Source organism: Bubalus bubalis, chromosome 3 (genome assembly GCF_019923935.1).
Source record: "Bubalus bubalis isolate 160015118507 breed Murrah chromosome 3, NDDB_SH_1, whole genome shotgun sequence".
NCBI classification, from domain to species: domain Eukaryota; kingdom Metazoa; phylum Chordata; class Mammalia; order Artiodactyla; family Bovidae; genus Bubalus; species Bubalus bubalis.
In genome coordinates, this window is record NC_059159.1 from 11,643,508 (window position 1) to 11,664,835 (window position 21,328).

Here is a 21,328-nt window from a genome sequence, read left to right on the forward strand (position 1 = left end):
ACCACCCCCAGCTCTGAGCTGGGAGGCTGACTGGGGGCGGGGGTGGGGGTTGGTGCTGTCCACAGCCGCAGGGCAGCACGCAGCACCTCTCCTGAAAACCACTGAAATGGCTCTTCTCTCCTCTCCCCAGGAACCCCTTTGCCAGCGTCCAGCTAAAGCCGACAGTGACCAATGACAGGTCTGCCCCGCTCCTCAGCTGACCGCCACGTCTGCACCCACTGCCTGTGGGCCCCTCTCCCCCGCCCTGCCCTGCCCTGCAACCTGTTTTGTTACAATCAGCTTGTTCCCTGTTAGAGAATTCCCTCCTTCCAAACCCTTCTGCCCCGACCTCAATCTGGCCTGGGCTGGACCCTGGCTCTTCCCACAGGGTCAGGAGGTGGCACCTGGGCCATGGTTGAGGAGAATGAGGGGGGCCTGCAGGGCCAACCTTTCGGATCAGGCATGTCTGTTGTGTGGGCCAGGGAGCCTCCAGGGTGCACGGAAGGCCATCCCGTCGGTTTGTAGCTGCAGGGGAGCCCCTGTCCGGTCAGTCATGAGGCCACTCACCTGTGCGTGCCTGCAGGCAGGACACAAGGGCGCGGGGAGCGGAGGGCCTGCCCCTTTGGCTCAGAAGACGCATTTATTAAGAACACGTACCTTCGGCAGACTCTTGCCTGGGCCTCTGCTGGGTCTCCCTGTGCCCACTGGCAGTTTGGGGGGCTTCTCCCTGCCCATACCCGAACTCGCACCCAGAAATGGCTGCAGGGGCCCGCCTCTCCTCCCTGGCCCCAAGGAGGGGGATCAATGCTGTGGCCTGGGTCCCCAAGCTGTGTGCCATTGAGGCGGTCCTGGCCCAGGACGCCTGGGTGAGCCTCCCCCATTGATTCCCTGGCTGCTTCCCTATTTCAGCTGAAATACAAGATTCTAGAAACTTTCCTGGGTCTGTGGTATTTGACGTTTGAGGCTGAAATACAGCCAAGCTAACCACGTTGGTGACAGCAGTCCTCACCTCAGATGTCCCAGGCAGCGCTCGCTCACCTCCCAGACCCTCCAAGGAGCTGCTTAGGAGCCCTGCACCACCTTCAGCCTGCCCACACCCCAGAACACAAAGCCAGGATGGGCGGGGGCGGGGGGGGTGCGCTCCGGAGGTCTCTCACCTGGGGGAAGCTGGAGGCGGGCCAGGTGGAGCGAGGCAAGGTCCTAAGACAGATGGTCAAAGTGGGGGTGCACAGGTGCCCCACCTTGCTCCCGGCTCACCACCCCCTCCCCCTGCTGGCCCGTGCTGAGGGAAAGGCAGGGGGAAGAGCTTCCCAGAGGGGTCCCCCCATTCGGCCTTTCCTAGGCAGGGCCAGCTTACCAGGCAGGAGGCGAGAGCTGCAGGCGTCAGCACCCCTGCCCTGCTCTGGGAAGACACCCCCACCCGGGCACACTGGGGGCCCAAGGTCACTGTCTCCCTCACCAAGGTGTGCCAGGGACAGCGGGGTAAAGAGGGTGGCCTCCCTCCTGCACTCACCCAGTGGTCACAAGGGACTACAGGGACCCCCCCCCACCCCCACCCCACCCCAGGCCCCGCCCTGCCCAGGGCTTCATCTGCAGACTCCAAAAGAACACACACGCTTAGCATGAAGGCTTTTTCCTTAGCTTTGATTTCTCTTAAAAAACAGACAAAAAAGGAACAAGATCATTGTACCAGCATCCTAAGCCTCAAACGAATAAACAAAAAACCCAAAACAAGTCCCCGCCCACACCCCCGAAAGCAACAATAAACTTTACGTCTCTTTGGCAACAATAACTTAAAAGCGTCCCATATCCGTTGGCTCTGACAACAGCAGTTACAAAAATACTCCCTGTGCTGCCCCACCCCTTCCCACTGCCCCCACTCCTGCAGCAGGAACCCCCTGGCGCTGACCATGGGGTGCACCCACATTGCTTTGGCAGCTGGGCAGGGCTGAGCACTACCTTGCAGAGGGGAGCCATGGGCACCTCCAGATGGGGCTGCAGCGGCAAGACTGCGACCTGAAAGCCCCCCATCTTTCAGGCTGCCCACCTCGGCCCCTTCGCAGGGCTCCAGTGGGACCCAGACAGGAGCCAGCCCTGACCCTGTAGGAAGGGAGAGCTTACAGTCTAGCTGACTCGGTGAAGGGGAAACAGCCACCGACTTGGAGCAGGGTCACCTGAGCCAGGTGACCTCTTCTTGCACTGAGCAAACCCTGAACCGGCAGAAGGGGTGAAGCAGGCAGGGAGAGGCCGTCCCAGGGGGCCTGTGCCTGCCCTCTCACCTGCAGCGGGGACACAGCAGCCTGCAGTGCACCACAGGGACCGTGGGCAGGGCCAAGCAGTCTGACAGCAGGGGCCAGGGCGGAGGGGGCAGCTGCAGGGGGCGGGGGGAGGGCTGTAGGGCATCCCTAGGGGCTAGCAGCAAACCCAAGTGTCCAGGACAGATCTTGCCCCCAGGGCAGCACGGGGCTGCTGTGCACAGATGCTCCACCATCCAGGGCCAGAGAGGGGCCTCATCCCGCCCTGCTCCTGCAGGGCGCGTGGCAAGGGGGCACCAAAGCGCTGGAAGCTGCTGCGGCTGACCACGGCCAGGATCAAAGTCCCCACCACTCAGTCCATCCTCGCTGCTGCCAGGGACAGGACCAGCAGAGGCTCCAAGCGGGGCAGGGGCCGCCTGGGGCTCAAGCCTCTTTACAGCTGCCCCCAGCACCTGCTGTAGGACCTGGCAAACACATGAGTGTTTGAGGAAACACTGGGGATTCAGGGACTCCCACCTGGCCTCGATCCCTGGCTTGGGGGCCACTGAACAGCTAAGGCTGCAACAGGCCTGCCAGCCTGCTTGTCTAGGTGAGAGCTAGATAATTTATCCTTCCTACCGCATCACCAAGGACCCAACCCAACAAAACTCAGCATCAGCCCTCTGAAATTCTCCTAACAGACCCAAACAGGACTGGGCTGGCTAGGGTCACATGCCCACCTCCTGGTGAGTTGTGCTTGTTCCGACATGCCACTGTGTGACAGGTGGCAGGTCCTTCCCTAGCAGCTGCAGCCACAGGTCAAGGGCAGCAGGGGGAAGGGCTGGGTCTGCCTGGGGGACAAGACGACTAGGGGCATCCTAGTGGAGCTGAGCTTTCAGGGAAGCCTAGCAGAATGGGGGTGGGAGGTGAGGGCAACTGGGCAGGGATGAGCCCACTTGGTCTGAGGCTGACGGGTGGAGCTTGGAGGGAGGGGCGAGCGAGGTAAGGCCCCTAAGTAGGGCCCCACCTGGGAACCTGAACCACCACCACCATCACCATCTCCCCTGGACAAGCGCCATCAGATCTGAGACGTGCTGGGAGGGAGCGGGCATCTAGCCTAGTCCTGGGAGGGCCCAGTCAGCTCTGTCTGGGGCACTACATCTCCCCAGGGAGGAGAGGACACACACCGAGGTGGCCACAGTAAACAGGCCTGACGTGATTTGACCTCTCCGATCCTCAGTTCCCCCATCTGAAAACTGAGCTTGTCCAGAAAACAAGAAATAATGAGCACAGGGCCTCGGCGCCCAACAAGTGCCTTACCTCCCACGGACCCGGAGTCCGAGTCGGAGACGTGCGTGATGGAAAAGCGGGACGCAGGCGCTGGTGAGACGGTGAAGCGCGAGAAGGGGCTGGGCGCGACGGACTTGGGAGTCTCGGCGGGGATGCCCGAGGCCGGCTCTTGGGCCGACGACAGCATGAGGCCGTCATTCCACTCGAACTCTCCGTCTGCGAGAAATCTGTAGTCAGTTGTGGATAGGATGGGATGGGAAGACCCCGCCCAGAGCGTAATGTCACGCCCTGACCACGCCCACCAAATGAGCCACAGGCCACGTCGCCCCGCCTCCACCAGGGCCCGCCCCGCCGCTTCGCCCCGCCCCTAGCTCACCCTGTTCAGTCGCAGGGCCTTCGGGGGAGGGGTCAGCCCGCCGTGGCCGGCAGGAGGCACTGGGGGAGCCTGGGCTGCCCACTGGGAACGTGGGGGGTGACTCCTTGGCACCAGGGAAGGGCTCCCCGAGCTCTCGGGTGGGGCTTTCCTGGGGGAATCAAAGCAACACTTGTTGCCCAAGGCTTCCAGTCCCACCACAGACCCCCTCTCCCCACACCAAGCCCAGGGCGGCTGCCCACCTGGTCAAAGAGGTAGACAGTGACGTCGTCGAAGAAGGACACAGCTTTCTTCTTGCGCTCCAGGTCCTCGCAGAAGGCCTCGGACAGCAGGCTCGGCATCTTAAGCAGGCTGCGCAAGTTACGCGCGCTCTGGCTCTCGGCCACCACCACTGGCACGGGCGGCACCTCCTCCTCGCTCTCCTCACTCGGCTCCTGGATGCTGTAGCAGCGGAGCTCTTCATCCGACTCGTCACTGTCCTCGCTGTCCTCCTCTTCCTCCTCAGGCCGCCCCTCCGGGGCCACAGGGAGTCCAGGCAGGGCCAGGCAGAGCGGGGTTCTGGAGGCACCTGGGCCCCCCGTCCGTTCCTGCAGGTTTGACCCTGACAGCAGACCCAGGGTCTCCTGGAGCTCCGGGCGGTGGCTTTCTGAGCTTGGCCGGACTGGAGTCAGCAAGAAAATCTTAGAACTCACGGGGCTGGGCATGGGCGGCACCTGGGCTGGGTCTTGGGGCCAGGGAGGCTCCTGCCTGGGGCCTGTGGGGCAGGCGCTTGGCTCTGGGGAAGAGTCCTCAGGCAGTGACAGTGGCCGTGGTGGCACCTCCCTGGGTCCAGTGCCCTGTGCCTCCCCAGGCACCCCCAGCTCAGGGGAGGGCTGTGCAGACTGCAGCCTGGGGCTCTTCGGGCTGTCCAGATCAGGCTCCGGCCCGGGGACCGGGACACCTCCATGCTTCTCCTTGGGGCCCACGGGGGGCTCTGGCTCCGTGTCCAGGTCTGAGAAGTAGGCAGAGTCACGGTAGGGATTCTTCTCGCTGAGGCCACCTAGGGAGGCAGAGAGCCGAGTCTCGGGCCCCGGGCTCTCACCCTCTGAGGCCAGCTCCCCAAAGGCCTCGGGCTCACAGGGCTCATGTGCCTCCTTGAGTATGAACTCGGGGGACTCGTAGTTCTCCGTGTCATAGCCGCTGTCCAGGGCTCGGAGCTGCCCGCCAGGGGTGCTGACAGCTGATGGGCTGAAGACCTCACAGCCACCATCACTGGCCGAGGACGGGATGTCCAGGGAGTCCAAGGAGTCAGGGGTCCCCACCTGCTTCTGCAGGGAGCGGAAAGCTGGTGTCACGTCTAGTTTCTCAGCCTGTGGGCCGTCGCTGGACAAGTCAGTGAAGACACCAGAAGTGGCCTCGGTCGTGTCCTCATCTTCACTCCCTGGAGCCTCCAGCTCAGGGGAGCTGCTGCCGCTGTCGCGGGTCTGGGCTGGCTCGGTGGCAGGTGCCTGGCTTCCAGCGGGCGTGGGTGAGGCAGGCAGGGTGGGCGGGGTGCTGGCCTCCTCAGCAGGAAGTGGGGCTCCCTCTTGGGATGGGGATGGGATGGAGGGAAGGGGCAGTTGGAGTCCAGCAGAGCCCTCAGCCTCCTCTGCAAGCCTGGGCTCTGCCTGGGGGCTGTCACCCCCACTTATGGCTGCCTCTGTCCAGGGAGAGGCGACCAGGCAGGGGGCAGGTGTCAGGCCCTCAGCAGGATACAGATGGGGGAGGCCGAGGCAGTGGCCCAGCTCCTGACCCAAGGAGGCCCCCTTTGGCCCAAGGAGAGACTCTCTGGGATCCTCTGGGGTCAGAGGATGGCCCAGCTCAGGGACGGCCCACAAAGTCTGCTTCATACCAGGGCAGCAATCCGTATAGCCTGAGAGGCCTGGGACCCAGGATTCCCGTGCTCGACTGCCGCTGTTGTTGTTGGCAGACACGTTGGAGCTCCAGTGTCTATACTGGGCGGCTCTGGACGCCTCAGCCTCCCCCAGCTCCTCCCCACCTGGAGATAGTCGGTCCCCAGAGCTCCGCGAGGGGGATGTGCCCAGTGGGTCCTCAAAGAACGGGGGGCAGAAGGCCCCCACACCCCAGTCAATATCCTCGGCTCCAGGCTCCGCCAGCATCGGTGTCTCCGGTGAGGGTGAGCGGGAGGCGCAGGACAGGTCACGGGCGCGGCTCTTGCATGGGTAGTAGTCGCAGTGGCCCCAGGGGCCATCCGCGGGCGGCGCGTGGCCGAGCAGCGGCTCCATGACCAGCGACGCGGCCGTGCTCCCGTCAGAGTCATCATCGTGGTCACTACCATCAGGGCGCAGCGCGGCGGCAAGCGTGCTGGGGGCACAGCCAGTGCAGTCGGGGTCATGGTCCGCGGCAGGCGCAGGGTCTTCCAGGCGGATGAAGTACTCACTGCCCACCGAGGGGCTGTGAGCGCTGAGCACCGGCACCACGCCCGGGGGCGCGCCATCCGGGACACAGAGCTCCTGCAGGCGCGCGTCTCGGCCTGGGCTCAGGGCGCCCTCTGGTGGCGGAAAGGCCTCGGCGCCACGGCCCGCTTCCCACTTGTACTCAAAGTTGAGGCCATGGCTGGTCTCAGTCACTGTCAGCACGTCGTCGCCCTCCGCGTGGAAGCCGTCGCCAGCGAACTGCTCCAGCAGCGGGAAGGAGGAGGTGGCGAGCAGCTCACCCGTGCCCCCCAGGGCCAGGCCTGCCACCCCTAGCCCGGCACCTACGCTGCCCCCACCGGGCCTCAGTGAGCGCCAGCGCCGCTCGAATTCCTCCTCTGCCTCGGTGGCGCCCTTGGCGCACAGGTAGGACAGCAGCAAGTGCACCTCCTCGGCCGTTGGCCGCTGCTCAGGCTGCAGCCAGCAGAATTGCATCACCTCGTACCTGCAGGAAGGGATGCCCTGGGGCTCAGCCCCTGCCCCCACCCCACACACACACAGGTGGTACTGCCCAGCCAGGACCCCAGCCCCTAAGGAGTGAGCCAGTCTGCCCCCAGCCAGTCTTGGTTCCCCTCCTGCTCACACTCAGGAGCCCCTGGAGGTAGTTAAGGGAGTCTCCTAAAATGGGTTCAGTGATGTGGGTGATGGCATGGATCAGGGCACAGTTCCCAGAGCTCATTCATCCCTGCCAGGCCTGCAGGCAAATCTGTTTGGGGTAAAGAAGCCATTCCACTGAGGGCACAGGAAGTGGCCCAGAGGTCACTGTTAGCCAGGGGGCAGCCAGGGCGAGCTAGAAACCCAGGTGGTCAGGAAGAGCCACTTAGGCTCTGGGGACCCAGAGCACCCCTCTCAGCCTTGGCCTTCCCACTGGGGACACCCCGCCCCTGCCTGGTACCAGGGGCCTCACCAGCGGTCGGAGAGAGTCAGCTGCAGCTGAGGCTTGGGCAGCTTGAGCTGCTGTTCTCGGACAGCATAGGCCAGCACCTGCCGGTCCGAGTGGTGGGGATAGGGCTGCGCTCCCAGTTCGAAGAGTTCCCAGATGGTCACGCCCAGGGACCTGTGAGGATGACGGCTATCAGAGCGCTGTCCAAATGTTCTCAAAGCCTTGGATGCCAAGGGCAGCTCCCATCATCACACCCGTGACCAGAAGATGGCGCCTTCCTTCAGTAAACGGGCAGGATGTGCCACCTGAGCAGGTCTGAGCCCATGCCCGGGGTGCCTGGACAAATAAAAGCCAGACTGGCCTCCCACCAACCAATTCCATTTGTTCATTCGTTCATTCCCATGCTGGGCTGAAACCCAGACACTGCCAGGGGCAGGAGCTGCCCTGGAGAAGCTCCCAGTCCCACCAGGCTCCTGCGGAGGCTGGACGGAGGGAATGGGGGTGCCTAGGGACACCCCAACCAGCGTGAGTGGGCCAGGGGAACTGGCCAGGCAGTCAGCACACTGGGAGGCTGGGAGAAGGCAACTGGGATCCTTCCAGTGGGTGGTGGCTTCCGCCAGCTCCTGGGTACCCCAGGCCATCCTGGGAGGCTGGGGGCATGAGGGACAGAGAAGGTTTGGCAACAGAGAAGTCAGTGTCCTTGGCCAAAGCCATCTGGGGACACCAGTCAGTGTGGGTGAGCGAGCAGGCAGGGGAGAGTCAGCTACATGGAGAGTCAAGCAGGGAAATGGAGTGTCCGTGTCAGGGGCACAATTAATGGCTCAGGAGAGACCCCTGGAGGAAGGAGGGCTGAACCCTGGATCCAGGCCCTGAGGGTTCATCAGGAGCAGAGGGAGGCCAGACAGGCCTCAGGCTGGAAGGGAGCAGGAGTGGGAAGCAGAGATGGGTCAAGACCAGGAACAGGGGACCACCATGGCCAAGCCTCTAGAGGCTGCAGTACTGGGTCCAAACACCTGCCCAGCCTAGCACCTCCAGGCTGTGGTCACAGGAGACCCCCAGCCCCTACCCACCCTCTCATGGGAACAGGTGCTACCACGACGCCCCACGTCTCATCAACTTGCTACTCTGACCCTGCCGTCTCCGGGCGTCTGCCCAGTAGATCCTGGGAGGGGAGAGGAGGGCAGGGCTTCCTCCACGGGCCCTGCAGCTCTGCCCGCCCCGCTGCCGTGAGCCTTGGCACCAGCAGCAACAGGTGGCTCCAGAACCCCCACGACCTCACCTGGGGCCACGTTTGGCCACCTCCTACAGAGCAACAGGGCTAGACAGACAAGCACAGCCTCACACACGTGGCCTTGCCCTGAGTGGCCAGTATGCCTCCCCCCAACAGCAGGGAGCCTGCGGGTGGGCAGGTGGGACTCAGCCCCTCCATGCCCCCGGTCCTCACAGCATGTTCACTCAGCTCGGGTAGGGCAGCCGTGAGGGCTGCGGGTGCAGACAGGCAGGGCATTGTCGGCGTCCTCACAGGGGCCACAGGCTCACACTCACCACACGTTGCTGGCCTTGGTCTGGTCCACCACCAGCAGATTGCAATGCACCTCGTCCACCAGCTCAGGCGCGATCCAGCGCAGCGGCACCCACAGCTGGTCAGCCGTCACAAAGTAGTCCTCCTGTTGGCACGTGGGACAGGGTCACCCCAGGCCACACGGCTGGCCCTGCCCTGGCCCGGCCCCCCTACTCACCCTGTATTTGCCGTGAGACAGGCCGTAGTCGCCGATCTTGACCGTCAGGTCAGCCGTGAGCAGACAGTTTCTCAAAGCCAGGTCACTGGGGGGCGGGAGGGTGGGGTCAGCCGGCAGTGCTGGGGGGAGGGGTGGGGGGGGTGGGGGCGCGTCCAGGACACCGAGGGGGCTGGGCCGCTTGTCGCCAAGGGTGTCCTGGGCTCAGTTCAGTGGGTGAGTGTAAAGGGGCATCCGAGAGGCTGCCCTCCCCTTTCCAGAGCCCCAGCCTGGACACTTTGAGGGTTTGAGTGGACGGGCAGCACACTTTAGAATGCAGACAAGGGACACAAGGCCCAGGGCCGGCTGCAAGGCACCCGAGGGCCCTCCTTGGACGAGGCCTCCCTCACTGGAAGCCGATCCACTCCCCTGCTTCTCCTCAGACACCAGTCTGCTGACCTGTCCCTTGGGGGCAAGCCAGCCCGGGGACACAGCAGTCTGCTCCGGCCCACTACACTGCCACTCTCCACTCCCTGGAGGCAGGCGTCAGTGGAGAAATGGAGAGCCACGGGGTCCTGCCCCAGCCCTGTCCACACAGGGCCCCAGGCAGGGGGTGCTGTGGAGTGCCCACCCAGCGGGACTGCTCACCCCCACCTTTATCTCCCACCCAAGGCCAGCCTTGGCTACTGGCTTCTCCCCTGCCTGCCTGGTGGCCCCATGGGAGTCTGGGGCCCAGGGCACTGGGCAAACACGGGCTCAGCACCCATCGGCCAAAGTGCTGCTGTGCCGGGAGCCACAGACGGGCGCTTGGGGTGGGTGGGTGGCGTGGGGTGGGGCGGGCTCGGCGGGCGTCGGGAGGCTGGCAGCTGCCCTCTTCAACAAAATCACTGATGCTGGAGTTGCGTGTGCCATCACTCAGCACCAGGATATTGTTGGGGAGGACGGCCCGTGCGCTGTCCAGGGCTGGCGGGGCCACATCCATCGCCACTTCTTCAGGCACGCCCCCCCAGGCCAGACCCTGGCCCATCTTTCCGACTTCGGGGGCCAGGGCGGGAAACAGGACAGAGCCACCCCTCCCCCCGGGCCTGAGGGAGACAGAGGAGGGCAGGGCCAGCATGGGGCCACTGGGCAGCGCTGACCATCATGGGGGCCAAGGACGGGTACCTGCCCAGGCTAGGTGGACAGAGGGCGTCCCCTCGATTAAGCCTCCTGCAGAAGCAGGTGTCCAGCTCCCCTCTGCCTGGTGCTTTTTATTTGATAAAATCCCTTTGCACGGTGGTCCCGAGAGACTGAACAAAGACTAGCCAGTTCACGAAGGCCCCCCAGCGGCCCCGGAGCAGGGGGAGGCCGGGCTGAGCACCCGCGGGCCGCCCCCACCCTCACCTGTGCACATAGTTGTTGCGATGCAGGTGCAGGACGCCACAGGCCACCTCACAGGCCATGCGCTGCAGGGTCAGGGGGTCGGGCGCCATGGCCTCGGCCACCCGACAGCTCCGCAGGTAGCCCTTGAGGTCCCCCTGCCGAGAAGGGCAGCACCGTCACCTGCCGGCAGGGAGCGGCTGCCCACCCCCCGGGCCCTTCCTCCCCAGCAGGGCCCGTGGGAGACCAGGTGTCCTGCTAACTCTGCGGGGCTGCTGCTGCCCAGTGAAGCCCCCGTGTCCGCTCCCCAAACGCCAGCCGTCAGCAGGATGATCCTACGGGCAGGGGACACTTTCCCCAAGCTGACCCCTGGCCCCAGGCAGCCCTGAGGGCCAGCGGGGCCACATCCCGCCTCTGGCCACATGAGCTGTGACACCGAGCCTGGACAGAACCCAGAGCCGGTGACCAGAGGGTCCACGGGAAACTCCCTGACCTGCTGACACCACCCAGCTCCAGGGGGCCCGACCATCCTGGGGAAGCCCTGGGAGTCCAGAAACTAGACAGCGGGGGGACGCATGTCTGAGGAAGGGCACCTCCCTGTGGGCAGGCGGCTCAGCTGTGCGTGTGTGCATGTGTGTGCATCTGTCTGTCTGTCTGTAAGGGACCCTGCGAGGCCATTAGCAGGCTCAGTCACGGCCGGAGACTAAAGTATGAGCGAGGCTGTGGACCAGACGTGAGGGCTTTGAGCCCCCCAAGCGGGCCGGGGTGCCCCTTGGGAAAACCGCCGTGACTCCAAGCAGCACAGGCAGCACAGGGGACACAGCTGCCCCCACCCCCACCCCGGGCACCATGGAGGCCCAGCCCTGACAGCCGCCGTCTCTATGGCAGTGGGGTCACCTCCCTCCTCCCCCAGGCCAGCTCTGGAAGGCAGTGGTACAGGGCCACCTGGACCCCACTTTGGGGGGGATGTGAGGCCCACAGGGTGGGGCTGAGGGGTCCCCGGCTCCGCCAAGGCCCCTCTGCAGGATGCCAGTCCCGTTTTCCAGAAGCGCAGGGCAGGGACTGGGGGGAGTGGGCTACTCACCATTGGGCAGAACTCCATCACCAGCAGGTAGGGCGTCACCTCGGCGCACTGGGCCAGGCACTGGAGCAGGTTGCTGTGCTGCAGGGCCCTGCGGGAGCCAACAAGCCACCCTTGACTTGCACTCAGAGCAGGGAGGGGGTGAGGGGGCGAGGGGGCAAGGGGGCTGGCTCTGCAGGGCACAGAGCTTGCCTTTGTCTGCAGGGCCCCTGCCCCTACCTCCTGGGCACTGCCCAACCCCAGCCCCTCCAGCAGAGCCAGTCCCCAGGGCCACCCACCTGTAGGGCTGCGCCTCCTCCAGGAACTGCATCTGCTCTTGCACACTGGCGCTCGCCTTCAGCTCCTTTACCACCACCTGGGTGCTGCTAATGCCCGAGTTCACCTCCCCCAGGAATACCTGCGGGGCAGGCATCGCCAGGTGGGCAGACACCACCCTCCCCAGGCTCTGCCCCCAGCCTTGCTCCTCCGGCCAAAGCTTGGCTCATTCTGTGCAAATTGGGTATGTGCTAAGTCACCTCAGTTATGTCCGACTCTTTGCAACCCTATGGACTGTAGCCCTCCAGGCTCCTCTGTCCATGGACTCCTCTAGGCCTCAATTTACTCATCTGCAAAATGGGTTCCGGATCCCTCCTAGGCAAACCCTCCTGGCTGTAATACTCTGTCTTTGGTATCTGCCTCCCCCGAGGTCCCTAGCTGTTCTCAGAGCTCTGGGTCTGCCGTGAGGAAGATGGACCCACCATGCCCCCTGCCTGGTGCTCAGGGCGAAGCCACCAAGATGCTGCTCCCTGTCCCTGCCCAGTCAGAGGTACCTCCCATCATGATACCAGGATCTGCGGAGAAGGGGTGCCAGATCCGGAGGCCCCCAGGGAGGGCTCAGTGGGTGCACCTTAAGAGGGGACCCCAGGACTGGGGAGGTTTCTAGAGGAAATATGTCTCCAGCCCGCCCACTCCACCTGCCAGGCAAAAGGGACCACGCTGCCAGCCTCTGCCACCACTGACCCCTGGGACAGCAACTCACCTTCCCGAACCAGCCGTGTCCAATCTCCTCCAGGTACAGAAGGCTGTGCCGGCCCAGGTCTGTGGACTTGAGCAGCTGCACTGTAACAGGGCAGGGGGCTCAGGGATGCCAGCTCAGCCTCCATCATCACCCCATCTCTCGCCTGTCCCCTAAAGAGGCTGCCTGCCTGGCCTGTTCTGGGGAGCCGCCTGGAGCCCTCTGCTCCCTCCTGATGGGGGCTGCCATCGGGAGCAGGGTGCCTGCTGCCCTGCAAGCCACACCTGGGCATGTTTCTGAGTGGATCTGGGAAGGCTGTGCCCCCACCTACAGGGACAAGCCAGGCTGGAGACAGCGGGGCCTGGAGCCGGGACCAGCTCACAGGCAAGGCCAGGCAGGCAGTGTGGCTGGGGCGGAGGCCTTGGGGAGGAGAACAGTGGAGTGGCCCGTCCCCTCACCCCTGCCACAGGCTGGCATTCCAGCGCCAGGCACCCCAAAGGCTCCTTTGTTGGGGGCTGCTTGGCACAGCCCTGTACGGAACACACTGGGCCCATTCTCCTGCGGGCTGGGCGGGGTGAGGTCAGCAGGGAGGAAGGGTCAGTGAGAGCCCCAGAGGAAGGGCCAGAGCTGCTGAGCCCACCCACACACTGCCTGTGCCCCAAGGGATTCCCCGAATTCTGCTCCCACGCCAGCTGACCAGAGGGCCCAGGAGGCAGGCTGAGCCAGCCAGCCAGTGGACTCCGAGGGTGAGGGGCTGTTCCCGGGGACTGCAGACCCCAGGAAGTGCTGATCTCGATGCTGAGCAGAATTGGGGGTAAGGGGTCCCATTGGGCCCTGAGTCCCAGGGCTCCTCCCCCTGGGCCCCAGCCTGCTGCCCCCTTCCACCTCAGCCTGGCGTCTCCCCAGGCAAGCTCAGCAGCCCTGACAGTGGACCCTGGGGCAGTGATGGAGGAGAGCATGCCGACTGCCAGTCAGTGGAAAAGCTCTCTCTCCTGGCAGCTGCACGGGGCAAGGCGGGCTGGGCCAGGGGTCTTGGGGTCTGCACCCAAGGGGTAGAGCCCATGGAGCCAGGCTGGGGAGCCTGAAGACTGGGCCTGGCTGGGCCATCTTCCCCCACAGTGTAAAGGGGTGGCCCTTGCTACCCGGGTTTTTAATCCTTAACCTCCAGGTGGGTTGCTCTCCCAGCTTCACCAAAATCTCTACCCCTCCCCGGAAGCAGAGTACCCAACAGAGAGCAGAGCAGAGCTGTAAAATGGAAAACGTGATCACTGCCCTCCCCTGGGTCTCTGTCCCCCTTATCCCCAGGGACAGTCCCCTAAGGGATGGGAGAAGCTGGGTCTCAAAGATTCCTCAGGGTCCCACATACTGCCAGGGGCAGTTGTCAGGCCCAGGCCAGAGGTGCAGTGTCCCCTGAGGGGACCACTCGGTCCATACCAGCTCCCAGTGTCAGCGCAGGCGGAGACGTCCAGTCACCCAGGAAGGTTGGAGGGCCTCCTATAGCAGCACCCTTCCTTCAAGACTTTATAGGGTGCTCCTGTGGGCCCTGAAATTTCTGCCTAACTGGTGAGTTCTCCTCCAGGAGATACAGGTGGGGGTAGGGAGCGATGGTCATGGGGCCTGGGGGCAGGGCCCAGCCCTGAATCTTGGAAGCCCCCAGGCCAGGATGAAGGCTGGGCTCCAGGGTGGGCAGCGTCGTGAGCAGGACCCAGTAGGGCCCAGAACACAAGCCGGTAGGACAGGCCAATATCACAGGCCCTGGTGCCAACAGAGCCCCCCCCGGCGCCTGACACCCCACCCAGTGCGCCTGGAGGAGCTGGGGGCAGGCCCAGGCCTGGCCACAAAGCTGTCGGGAAGGGTTCCCAGGGCTGGAGGGAGCCTCCAGACACAACTGGGAGTTCTCAGAGCACTGGATCAGGCAAAGGCAGGTGCAAAGCCCAGCTTGGCCACGGACCTTTAACCTCTGTGGTTTGGGCCCTGCATCTGCCCTGGGGGTGGCCAGCCTGGTGGGGGACCACAGGATGGGGCTGGTGGAAGAAAAGGCAAGGACGCCAAGGCTTCCGCCTGCACCTGCACACGCCCACCCAGGCCTCTCCTGCCCCCACCCAGGGTCCCGAGCGAAAGGCTCCACCCCAAAGAGCCCCTCCCTGCAATGGGTGGGCCCTGCTCCCGGAGCCCACGTCCTAGGGACCACGGAGAAGCCCCTCCTCCCAGCACACCAGTGCCCATCCCAGGACCAGACAGAGCAACTCCTGCCCCTTCACCCAGCAGCCCCAGCTGGCCCAAGCCTGCTCACAGCGCCCCAGGTCCCAGCGGAAGGGGATACAACCAACCCTGTGCCTCTCCCGAGCCTCCCACCTGGGCCCAGAGGGCAGGGGTGCGTCACTCACCTGAGCGCCCGGGCTGCTTGGCCATGGGCAGGGAGACCTCGGTGAGCGGCAGGACGTACACGTCGGGCCCGTTCTGAGCTGCTGTGGCCGGGGAGCCCTGTGCCGAGAAGTCGGCCGCGTACTCTTCCCCCTCGGCATTCTCAAACTCCTGGGCCAAGCAGGCAACACATGCGGTGAGCTCCAGGGCTCCCCAGAACGGGGAGGGTCGGGGGGCAGGGCGGGGAGGGAACAAGGGGTGCAGGCCAGCTCTCAAAGGCCCCTTTCTTCCCAGGGCCCAGCTCCCACAGCACCCCTGCCAGCTGCCTCCTCCACCCACCTCTTCTCCTCGGGGCAGAGAACAGACCCCACTCCCTGCCCCCCTCTCCCCCAGGGACACCAGCTGCCCCAGGAGGGCAGGGTTTGTTTTGTGTTGGTTGGGGGGGAGGTTGGGGTTTGTCCCCCACAAGCAGAGCCTCAAGGGTGGGGGCCATGAGCCCCAGGGCAGCTGCGCCTCCCCCGGCCTCAGCCCGTCCACACCAGGCCTACCAGGCTCAGGTGGAAGCAGGCAGCACCAGCCCCTCGGTGGCAGGGAGTAGGGTGGGGCGCGGCTGGGGGCCAGCTGCCCTGGCCCATCCAGAGTCAGCCCCCGACTCGACTCAGCCCCCCCACTTCCCTGCAGCCTTCGCCCTGGGTGGGGCACCCACGGTCAGTCGCTTCAGGGTCACGGCGGGAGATCCAGGATGGGGGCTCCATCATCCCCCTCAACTCTGCCCCAGTGAACAAGCAACTAAGTGCCCACCCCTCCCGGACAAGAAGCATTCCTGACAGCCCATCTCCCCAACCAGTTTCACCCCCAGACAGGCGCTGCCATCTGCTACGGCTGTCTGCCTGCAGGGCCCCGGGACCTTGACCCAGGCGGGCCAGCATCCATCCTCTCCCCAGACTCCTTAAGAGCCTGGCCCTGGGCACCAGGCTGGGTCCCTCCTGGGCCTGGCTGCTATGTTGAACTTCACAACTTCCCACCCGCCTCTGTCTGAGGAAGCCCCCTCACATTCCTGAGCCATGGCCAAGTTCCCCAGGAGCCCTGGGCCAGAAGCAGAACCCCAGTTCCAGCGCCACAGGCCTGTCTGACCTGGACTGACCACTGCCAGGCGGGAAACAGAAGCCAAGGGTCGCAGGACTTCCCCAGAGCTGCAGTGGGGCCACCCCCGTGGACAGGCAGCCGGCCTGGGAGCCAGGAGGCCTGGGTTCCTCCCCCAGTGCTGAGACCCAAGGACCCTGCTTTCTCTGGGCCTCGATTTCCTCGGCTAAAAGGAGGAGGCTGGGAGCCCTCTGGGGTGTCCCTGTGGACCTGTCCTGGACTGCACCCTGAGACAATGGAGCCGCTGGGGACGAGGTCTACAAGGGATTCCCCCTCCCCAGGCGACCACCCTGGGGCCATCAGAACCACTCTCCTTGCCCTGTAATCCCAGGTGGGACTCTGAAGAGGGCACAGATGCCCACCCCCACCCCCAGGGGCCTGACCCCAGCCCCAGCTGGTTACCTGACGCTGCCACCTGGAAGCCCGCCGGATGGAGCCAGCACAGCGGGCGATCAGGTAGGACAGTGTGAGCATCGTGGCCCAGCCCCTTCCCCCAGTGCAGCTCCAGGTGGGGGAGCCCAGGCAGGAGCCTGCTGCACAGGCTGGCCCTCCCACGGAAGCGCGCTGCTGCTGGAATGTTCCGGGCACCATGTTCCCAGGAGGTGAGGAGGGCACGGGTAGGAGGGGGCCACGCTGGCCCTTGTTTGGGGCCTTGTTCTCACAGCACCCTGAGGAGGGGCTGACTTATACAACCCGACCCAGGCCCCCGCCCCCAGCCCAGCCCTCCCCTCCTCCACCTCGCCTGGCGCCAGGATCCTCCAGGAAAATGCCAGCATCGCTCTGGCCCAGCCCACTGTGCCTGAAGATCATGGAGACACCACAGGGGCTTGGATGTGGACCCGAGGCTCCTGGGGCCATGGCCCTGCTGCCCAGGCCCTGAGCTTCCCCAGCCCACCCCTCAGAGGGCTCTGGGAGAATGACCTGGCCATGAAGTGTGGCAGAGATACCTTGGTAAAAGGCAAGCACCAGGCGGATTCAGCTCTCCCGGCCCCCAAGTGGTGAGACACGTGTGGGGAGGGCACTACCTTCTAAAAGGAGGGTGGCATGGCTGCAGAGTGGGTCACTCGGAACGGGAACAGTGGTGGAGAGTGGCGCTATGCTGGGCCACAGGACAGCCCTCCCCCTGACCCTGCCGGCCCAGGAATCTGACCTCCAGCCCAGGGAGGGGCAGCCGAGGGGGCGGGAGAATGACCACAGGCAGCACGATGTGCTAAGTCTGCAGAACTCGGCCCACGGGGCTGGGGGCGGGGGCCCTAGATGGGCTCCGCAGTTCCCAGCTTTTTCTCCTGGTCCTCCACGCTCAGAGGACCAGAAGCTGAACATGGGGGCAGCCGAGGGCACTTGTAGGATTGGGGAACAGCACCCCAGGGGATGCCCCTCGGCTACCCTCCTTAGGAGGCACCTCGGCCCTGGGATCCAGCCCAGGATGACCCGGGAGCTTAGCCCCGCCAGGGCGGCAGCCTGAGGAAAGGTGGCCCAGTGTCCAGCCGATGCTTCAGAAACAGCAATGACGACTCCTGCTATCCCTGCTCCATGATTCCTGCACAGCACACAATCCTTTCCTCACGGGCAGAAAAACCCCTGGGTAAGGTGACCCCAGCCAGAGAGCTGCTTGGCAGGATGGCAAGTGTGTCTGGGCAACTTTGGTCTTCCTTTGCTGATTCGAATGAACAGAGACTCAAAGAATTGCTGAGCACAGAGCCCCCGCCCACCACCCTGAGGCCCCTCCTCACTGTCCCTGGAGGCACAGCCCACGGAGGCCCGGCCCTGAGCTGGGAGGTGATGGTAATGAGCCCCTGTCCCCATGGGGGAGACTCAAACTGGGGGAGGCAGTGGGAGGGGTCCCTGACAACCCCTACGCCTCTGTCAGCTGCCTCCAGAAGAGGGGTTTATGGGGTCCCAGGCCTGGGTCTCCATGATCCCCAGGCAGCCCCAGGAGGGAAGGCAGGCCAGTGCCGAGTGGATGGCAGAGGGCTGGCCCTGGGGATCCCGTCCTCAGCCCCCCACCCCCAGCCCTCACCTTGAACCCGATGCCGCCCTTCTTACAGCACAAGCAGGCCAGCATGAGGGCGATGACGGTGAAGAGCCCGGAGAAGGACACGGCCACCACGGACAGGGAGGACGACCAGGAGAACTCGCTGAGTGGGGCGCCGTCTGCCGAGGGAGAGAGCAGTGACGAGCAGCTCTGCGTCCCCATCCCCACCTGCACCCGGCCCCCAGGGGCACTCAGGGGCCAGCTGGACCCTATCCCTGGCTCTGTGCCTCCCCGACTTGCTGCGGTCTGAGACTTAGCACCTTCACCCTTTTTTGCTCCAAGACCCGGTGCTTGGAGGCACAGCCGCTAGGCCCAGGGCAGGTGGACCCTGGGGGCGGCCACAGCAGACCAAGGCTGCCATCTGCGGCCGGCCCCTGGGCACCGCACTGGCCTCGCCAGGGGACACAGGGCTGGCAGAGTTCCCATTTCTGGGGGTTCGTGGACAGCCCCCAGGGAGCTCAGGCTCTCAGGGCTGCAGGAACCCCTTCCTACACTGGCCCTTCTGGAGCAGGCCCCTGGGGCTGTCACATTGCCCTAGCTCTGGGGTGAAACTGGTAGAGGCCATGAGACCCTGGGGGTGTAGGAGGGGGACCCAGGCCCCACTGAGTGGGAGAGATTGAGGGCCTGGCTGCTGGCCACATGCCAGGCTCTGGGCCAGGAGACACAAGACCTGATCTCTGAGGACAGGGATGTCACGTTACCCAAGAAGGACAGACAGTAGTGCTCCTCCGTGCAGCCTGGCATTTCCAAGTCACCCTCTCACTGACTGCCCACCGAGGGCCCCCCAGTGCTGTTTCTGTTCTGAGGACAGTGGGATCCTGTCTTCTGCAACACCTGGTCCATGTGAGTCCCTCATGGCTCACCCTCACCAGACAGGTAAACTATAGTGCCCAGGACAGCAGAACGTGACCCCCCAAACACACAAGCATGGCCCCCAAGATAAGGTTCCAAGCTGCCCTCATGCCCCCGCTGAGCTAGAGCTCTAGGGAAATTCAGATCATCTGGTGCCCACAGGACGTCGTGGTCAGGACGTGGTGGTGGGGCCAGCCAGATGTCCCCTAAACTCTGGGCTGGCAGCCCCACCCCTGGGCTGCCCCCCTGTCCCTCCACTCCAGCTCCAATGCATGCCCCTTCCCCAGGGACTTTCTCTGTCTGAGGACTTTCAGCCCCTGAGGTTTCCTGCCTACCCCCAGCTCCTCTGCCCACTAAGCACCCCAACCCCTCAGTTCCCAATAGCTGATCCCTCAGAGCCACGTCACCCCACCTGCCATCACTGGTCCCTCAGGTCACAGCAGGTCTCAGCAGCACCTCACCGGGTCCTAACGGGCACCGAGGTGGCTGCCATGCCTGTCTCCACTGAACAGGAAGAAATGGAGGCTCAGTGAGGGTGAGGCGACTGCCCGAGGCATCACAACTGACCTCTGACTGATGTGCCTCTGCTCTCAGGCCTTCTGCGCTGCCAGCTAATGGGGTATCTGGGAGGGCTTCCTGGAGGCAGTGTGAGCCCAAGAGGCTGGAACAATGGCAAGTGTGGCCTGGACTCCTGCTCAAGCCTCTGAGCTCATTCTGGATATCCACATACAAGGAAGAGAGGCAGGGCTGGGGGGACCAGGTAGGAAGGGTCACCATGGCAAGGGAAACCAGCTCAGCCTGCCCCCACAAAAGACCTCAAAATGTGGGCTGTGTCCCCCAGTCCTGTGGGGCTATGATCAGATACCTTCACAGGGGCCTCCACAGGCCAGGTTTCAGGTGTGTGTACGTGCATGGGCACATATGCAAACACAACAACCCCACCCATTGTGTAAGGCCACCCCCCCCACCCCGGGCTGGGCTTTCCCACCCAAATAACCTGTACTTGCAGGCTGCCAAGCAGCACTGGCTGCCGCAGGAAGCCACAAAAGCCCCCAAGGATGTGCCGTTGCCATGGTGACCCATGGGCACTCAGCAGGCTCCCCTCCCACCACCTCCGCCAGCTCACGCACCCTTGCACCTCCCTAGCCTGGCTGGTCCCAGGGCCTGGAAGGAGGCAGCAGTCACCAGGCAACCTCAGGTGGCCAGCCTTAGCCTCCACCCTCAGTCTCCTTGATGGTGCTAGTACTGGGGTGCAGCCCTTCTGTGGGTCCCCACAATCCCTCTGCAGGCCCTGGTCACAAAACTGGGCTGAGGGTAGGGGTTATTCAGCATGATATTCCAGACTCAGCAGCAGAAGGAGGGTGGCAGGTGGGCCTCCCCCACCACCCAATGCCCACGTCCCTGAAAGTGGACCTGCGGGGATGGGGAGACCAAACAGATGGGCAGAGCCAGGAGTGGCTCTGAGAGGCTGCAGACTTGAATTTTCAAATCTATAAAACAAGCCAGTTTCTGGATCCCTGCCAATGCTGGAACAGCCAAAACCCTGCCCCCGAGACTGCAGCAGGTGACGGGAGTGGCACCCTCAGAGCCACTTTGCACATAAGGTCATGAGGCCCGTGGAAGCTAGGAGACTGCTCTCGGTCCCCAGGTAGCTCGTGCCCTGCCCTCCAGCATGAGGGGATGATCCTGGGGGGAGAAGGAGGGTTCCAACAGCCCCTGGGCAGCAGGCAGACCTGTCCCCTCCAGGGTCACCCCCGAGACCCCAAGGCCACACAGGGGGGCCACTCAACCCCCTCCCACATGTAGGCTTCACTCACTCAAGTCCTGCTTCCCGGCCACCCCCAGGAGGGAGCAGCCAGCGCCCTCAGCACCTCCGGCTCAACTTCCAGAGCCTTTTCTCCATGCCCACAGGCAGGCGCCTACAGCCCAGGCCCTGCTGGCCATGAACATGTGAAACAGACCAAGGTCTGTTGTGTCAACACAGCATGAACACACTACAGGTACTACGTGTGCACACACAGGCACACACACACACATACCCTTTCTTCCAGTGCCCTCAGTAAGTCTTCTCAGGAGATATCATCATGCCACTTTAGAGGTAAGAAAACTGAGACTTGGAGAACTGTGGACACATCCAAATGCTGATAGGAATGGTCCTTGAGGGCCTGAGTGGGCCCAGTCCTGACTCCAGCTCACTGTCCCTCCACCACCCACTAAAGACGCCTATAGGGAAGGCCTCACATGTACCCTCAGGATGGACATCCACTAACAGCCAGCGAGACCCGTGTGGGGTCTTGTTCATGACCCACCTCTTCCCAGAGGGCAAGAGGGGTCAGCACCTCATTTCATTCTTGTGACAACCTCAGCGAGAGGGGTGACTGCCAGGAACGCTCTCTGTGTCAAGGGCCAGGCAGACACCCAGGACTGGAAATACCAAAAGCCTGTGCTGACGGACAATGGGAAGGGAAGGGGGCCAGGGCCACAAAGGGCACCGCGGCCCGTCAGGCTGATGCTGGGGCAGTAGGGGACGAGGAGGGGGCAAAGCAGCTGCAGGCGGGGACTCGTTCCACGGA

The 21,328-nt window shown here is 64.1% G+C and overlaps 2 protein-coding genes across 16 annotated transcripts in view; one reads left to right on the forward strand and one right to left on the reverse strand.

The window, feature by feature from the left end:
- The window catches only part of BAIAP2 (BAR/IMD domain containing adaptor protein 2), a 63,900-nt gene extending 62,986 nt beyond the window's left edge, over nt 1–914 (forward strand). For both annotated transcript variants that reach the window (XM_006064176.3, XM_006064173.3), the window contains one exon: nt 131–914. Coding sequence is in view for 1 of the 2 variants with exons in the window: in XM_006064173.3 (XP_006064235.1) it covers nt 131–200 (70 nt within the window). In the remaining variant the exon portion in view is untranslated. The remainder of the gene's footprint in view (nt 1–130) is intronic.
- Nucleotides 915–1,607: 693 nt separating this feature from the next.
- The window catches only part of AATK (apoptosis associated tyrosine kinase), a 39,764-nt gene continuing 20,043 nt past the window's right edge, over nt 1,608–21,328 (reverse strand). For 9 of the 14 annotated variants that reach the window (XM_025279673.2, XM_025279674.2, XM_025279675.2 and 6 more), the window contains exons 2-14: nt 17,889–18,022; nt 14,749–14,896; nt 12,386–12,465; nt 11,646–11,764; nt 11,371–11,458; nt 10,311–10,444; nt 8,952–9,036; nt 8,758–8,879; nt 7,237–7,386; nt 4,119–6,774; nt 3,880–4,027; nt 3,534–3,719; nt 1,608–2,698 (exon numbers count right to left, since the gene is read on the reverse strand). In XM_025279673.2, the coding sequence (XP_025135458.2) occupies nt 2,658–2,698; nt 3,534–3,719; nt 3,880–4,027; nt 4,119–6,774; nt 7,237–7,386; nt 8,758–8,879; nt 8,952–9,036; nt 10,311–10,444; nt 11,371–11,458; nt 11,646–11,764; nt 12,386–12,465; nt 14,749–14,896; nt 17,889–18,022 (4,091 nt within the window). In that variant the 3' untranslated portion in view covers nt 1,608–2,657. Of the gene's footprint in view, nt 2,699–3,533; nt 3,720–3,879; nt 4,028–4,118; nt 6,775–7,236; nt 7,387–8,757; nt 8,880–8,951; nt 9,037–10,310; nt 10,445–11,370; nt 11,459–11,645; nt 11,854–12,385; nt 12,466–14,748; nt 14,897–17,888; nt 18,023–21,328 lie in introns of those variants that run through there. The other 5 variants (XM_025279677.2, XM_044938672.1, XM_044938673.1 and 2 more) reach the window with 4 other exon arrangements.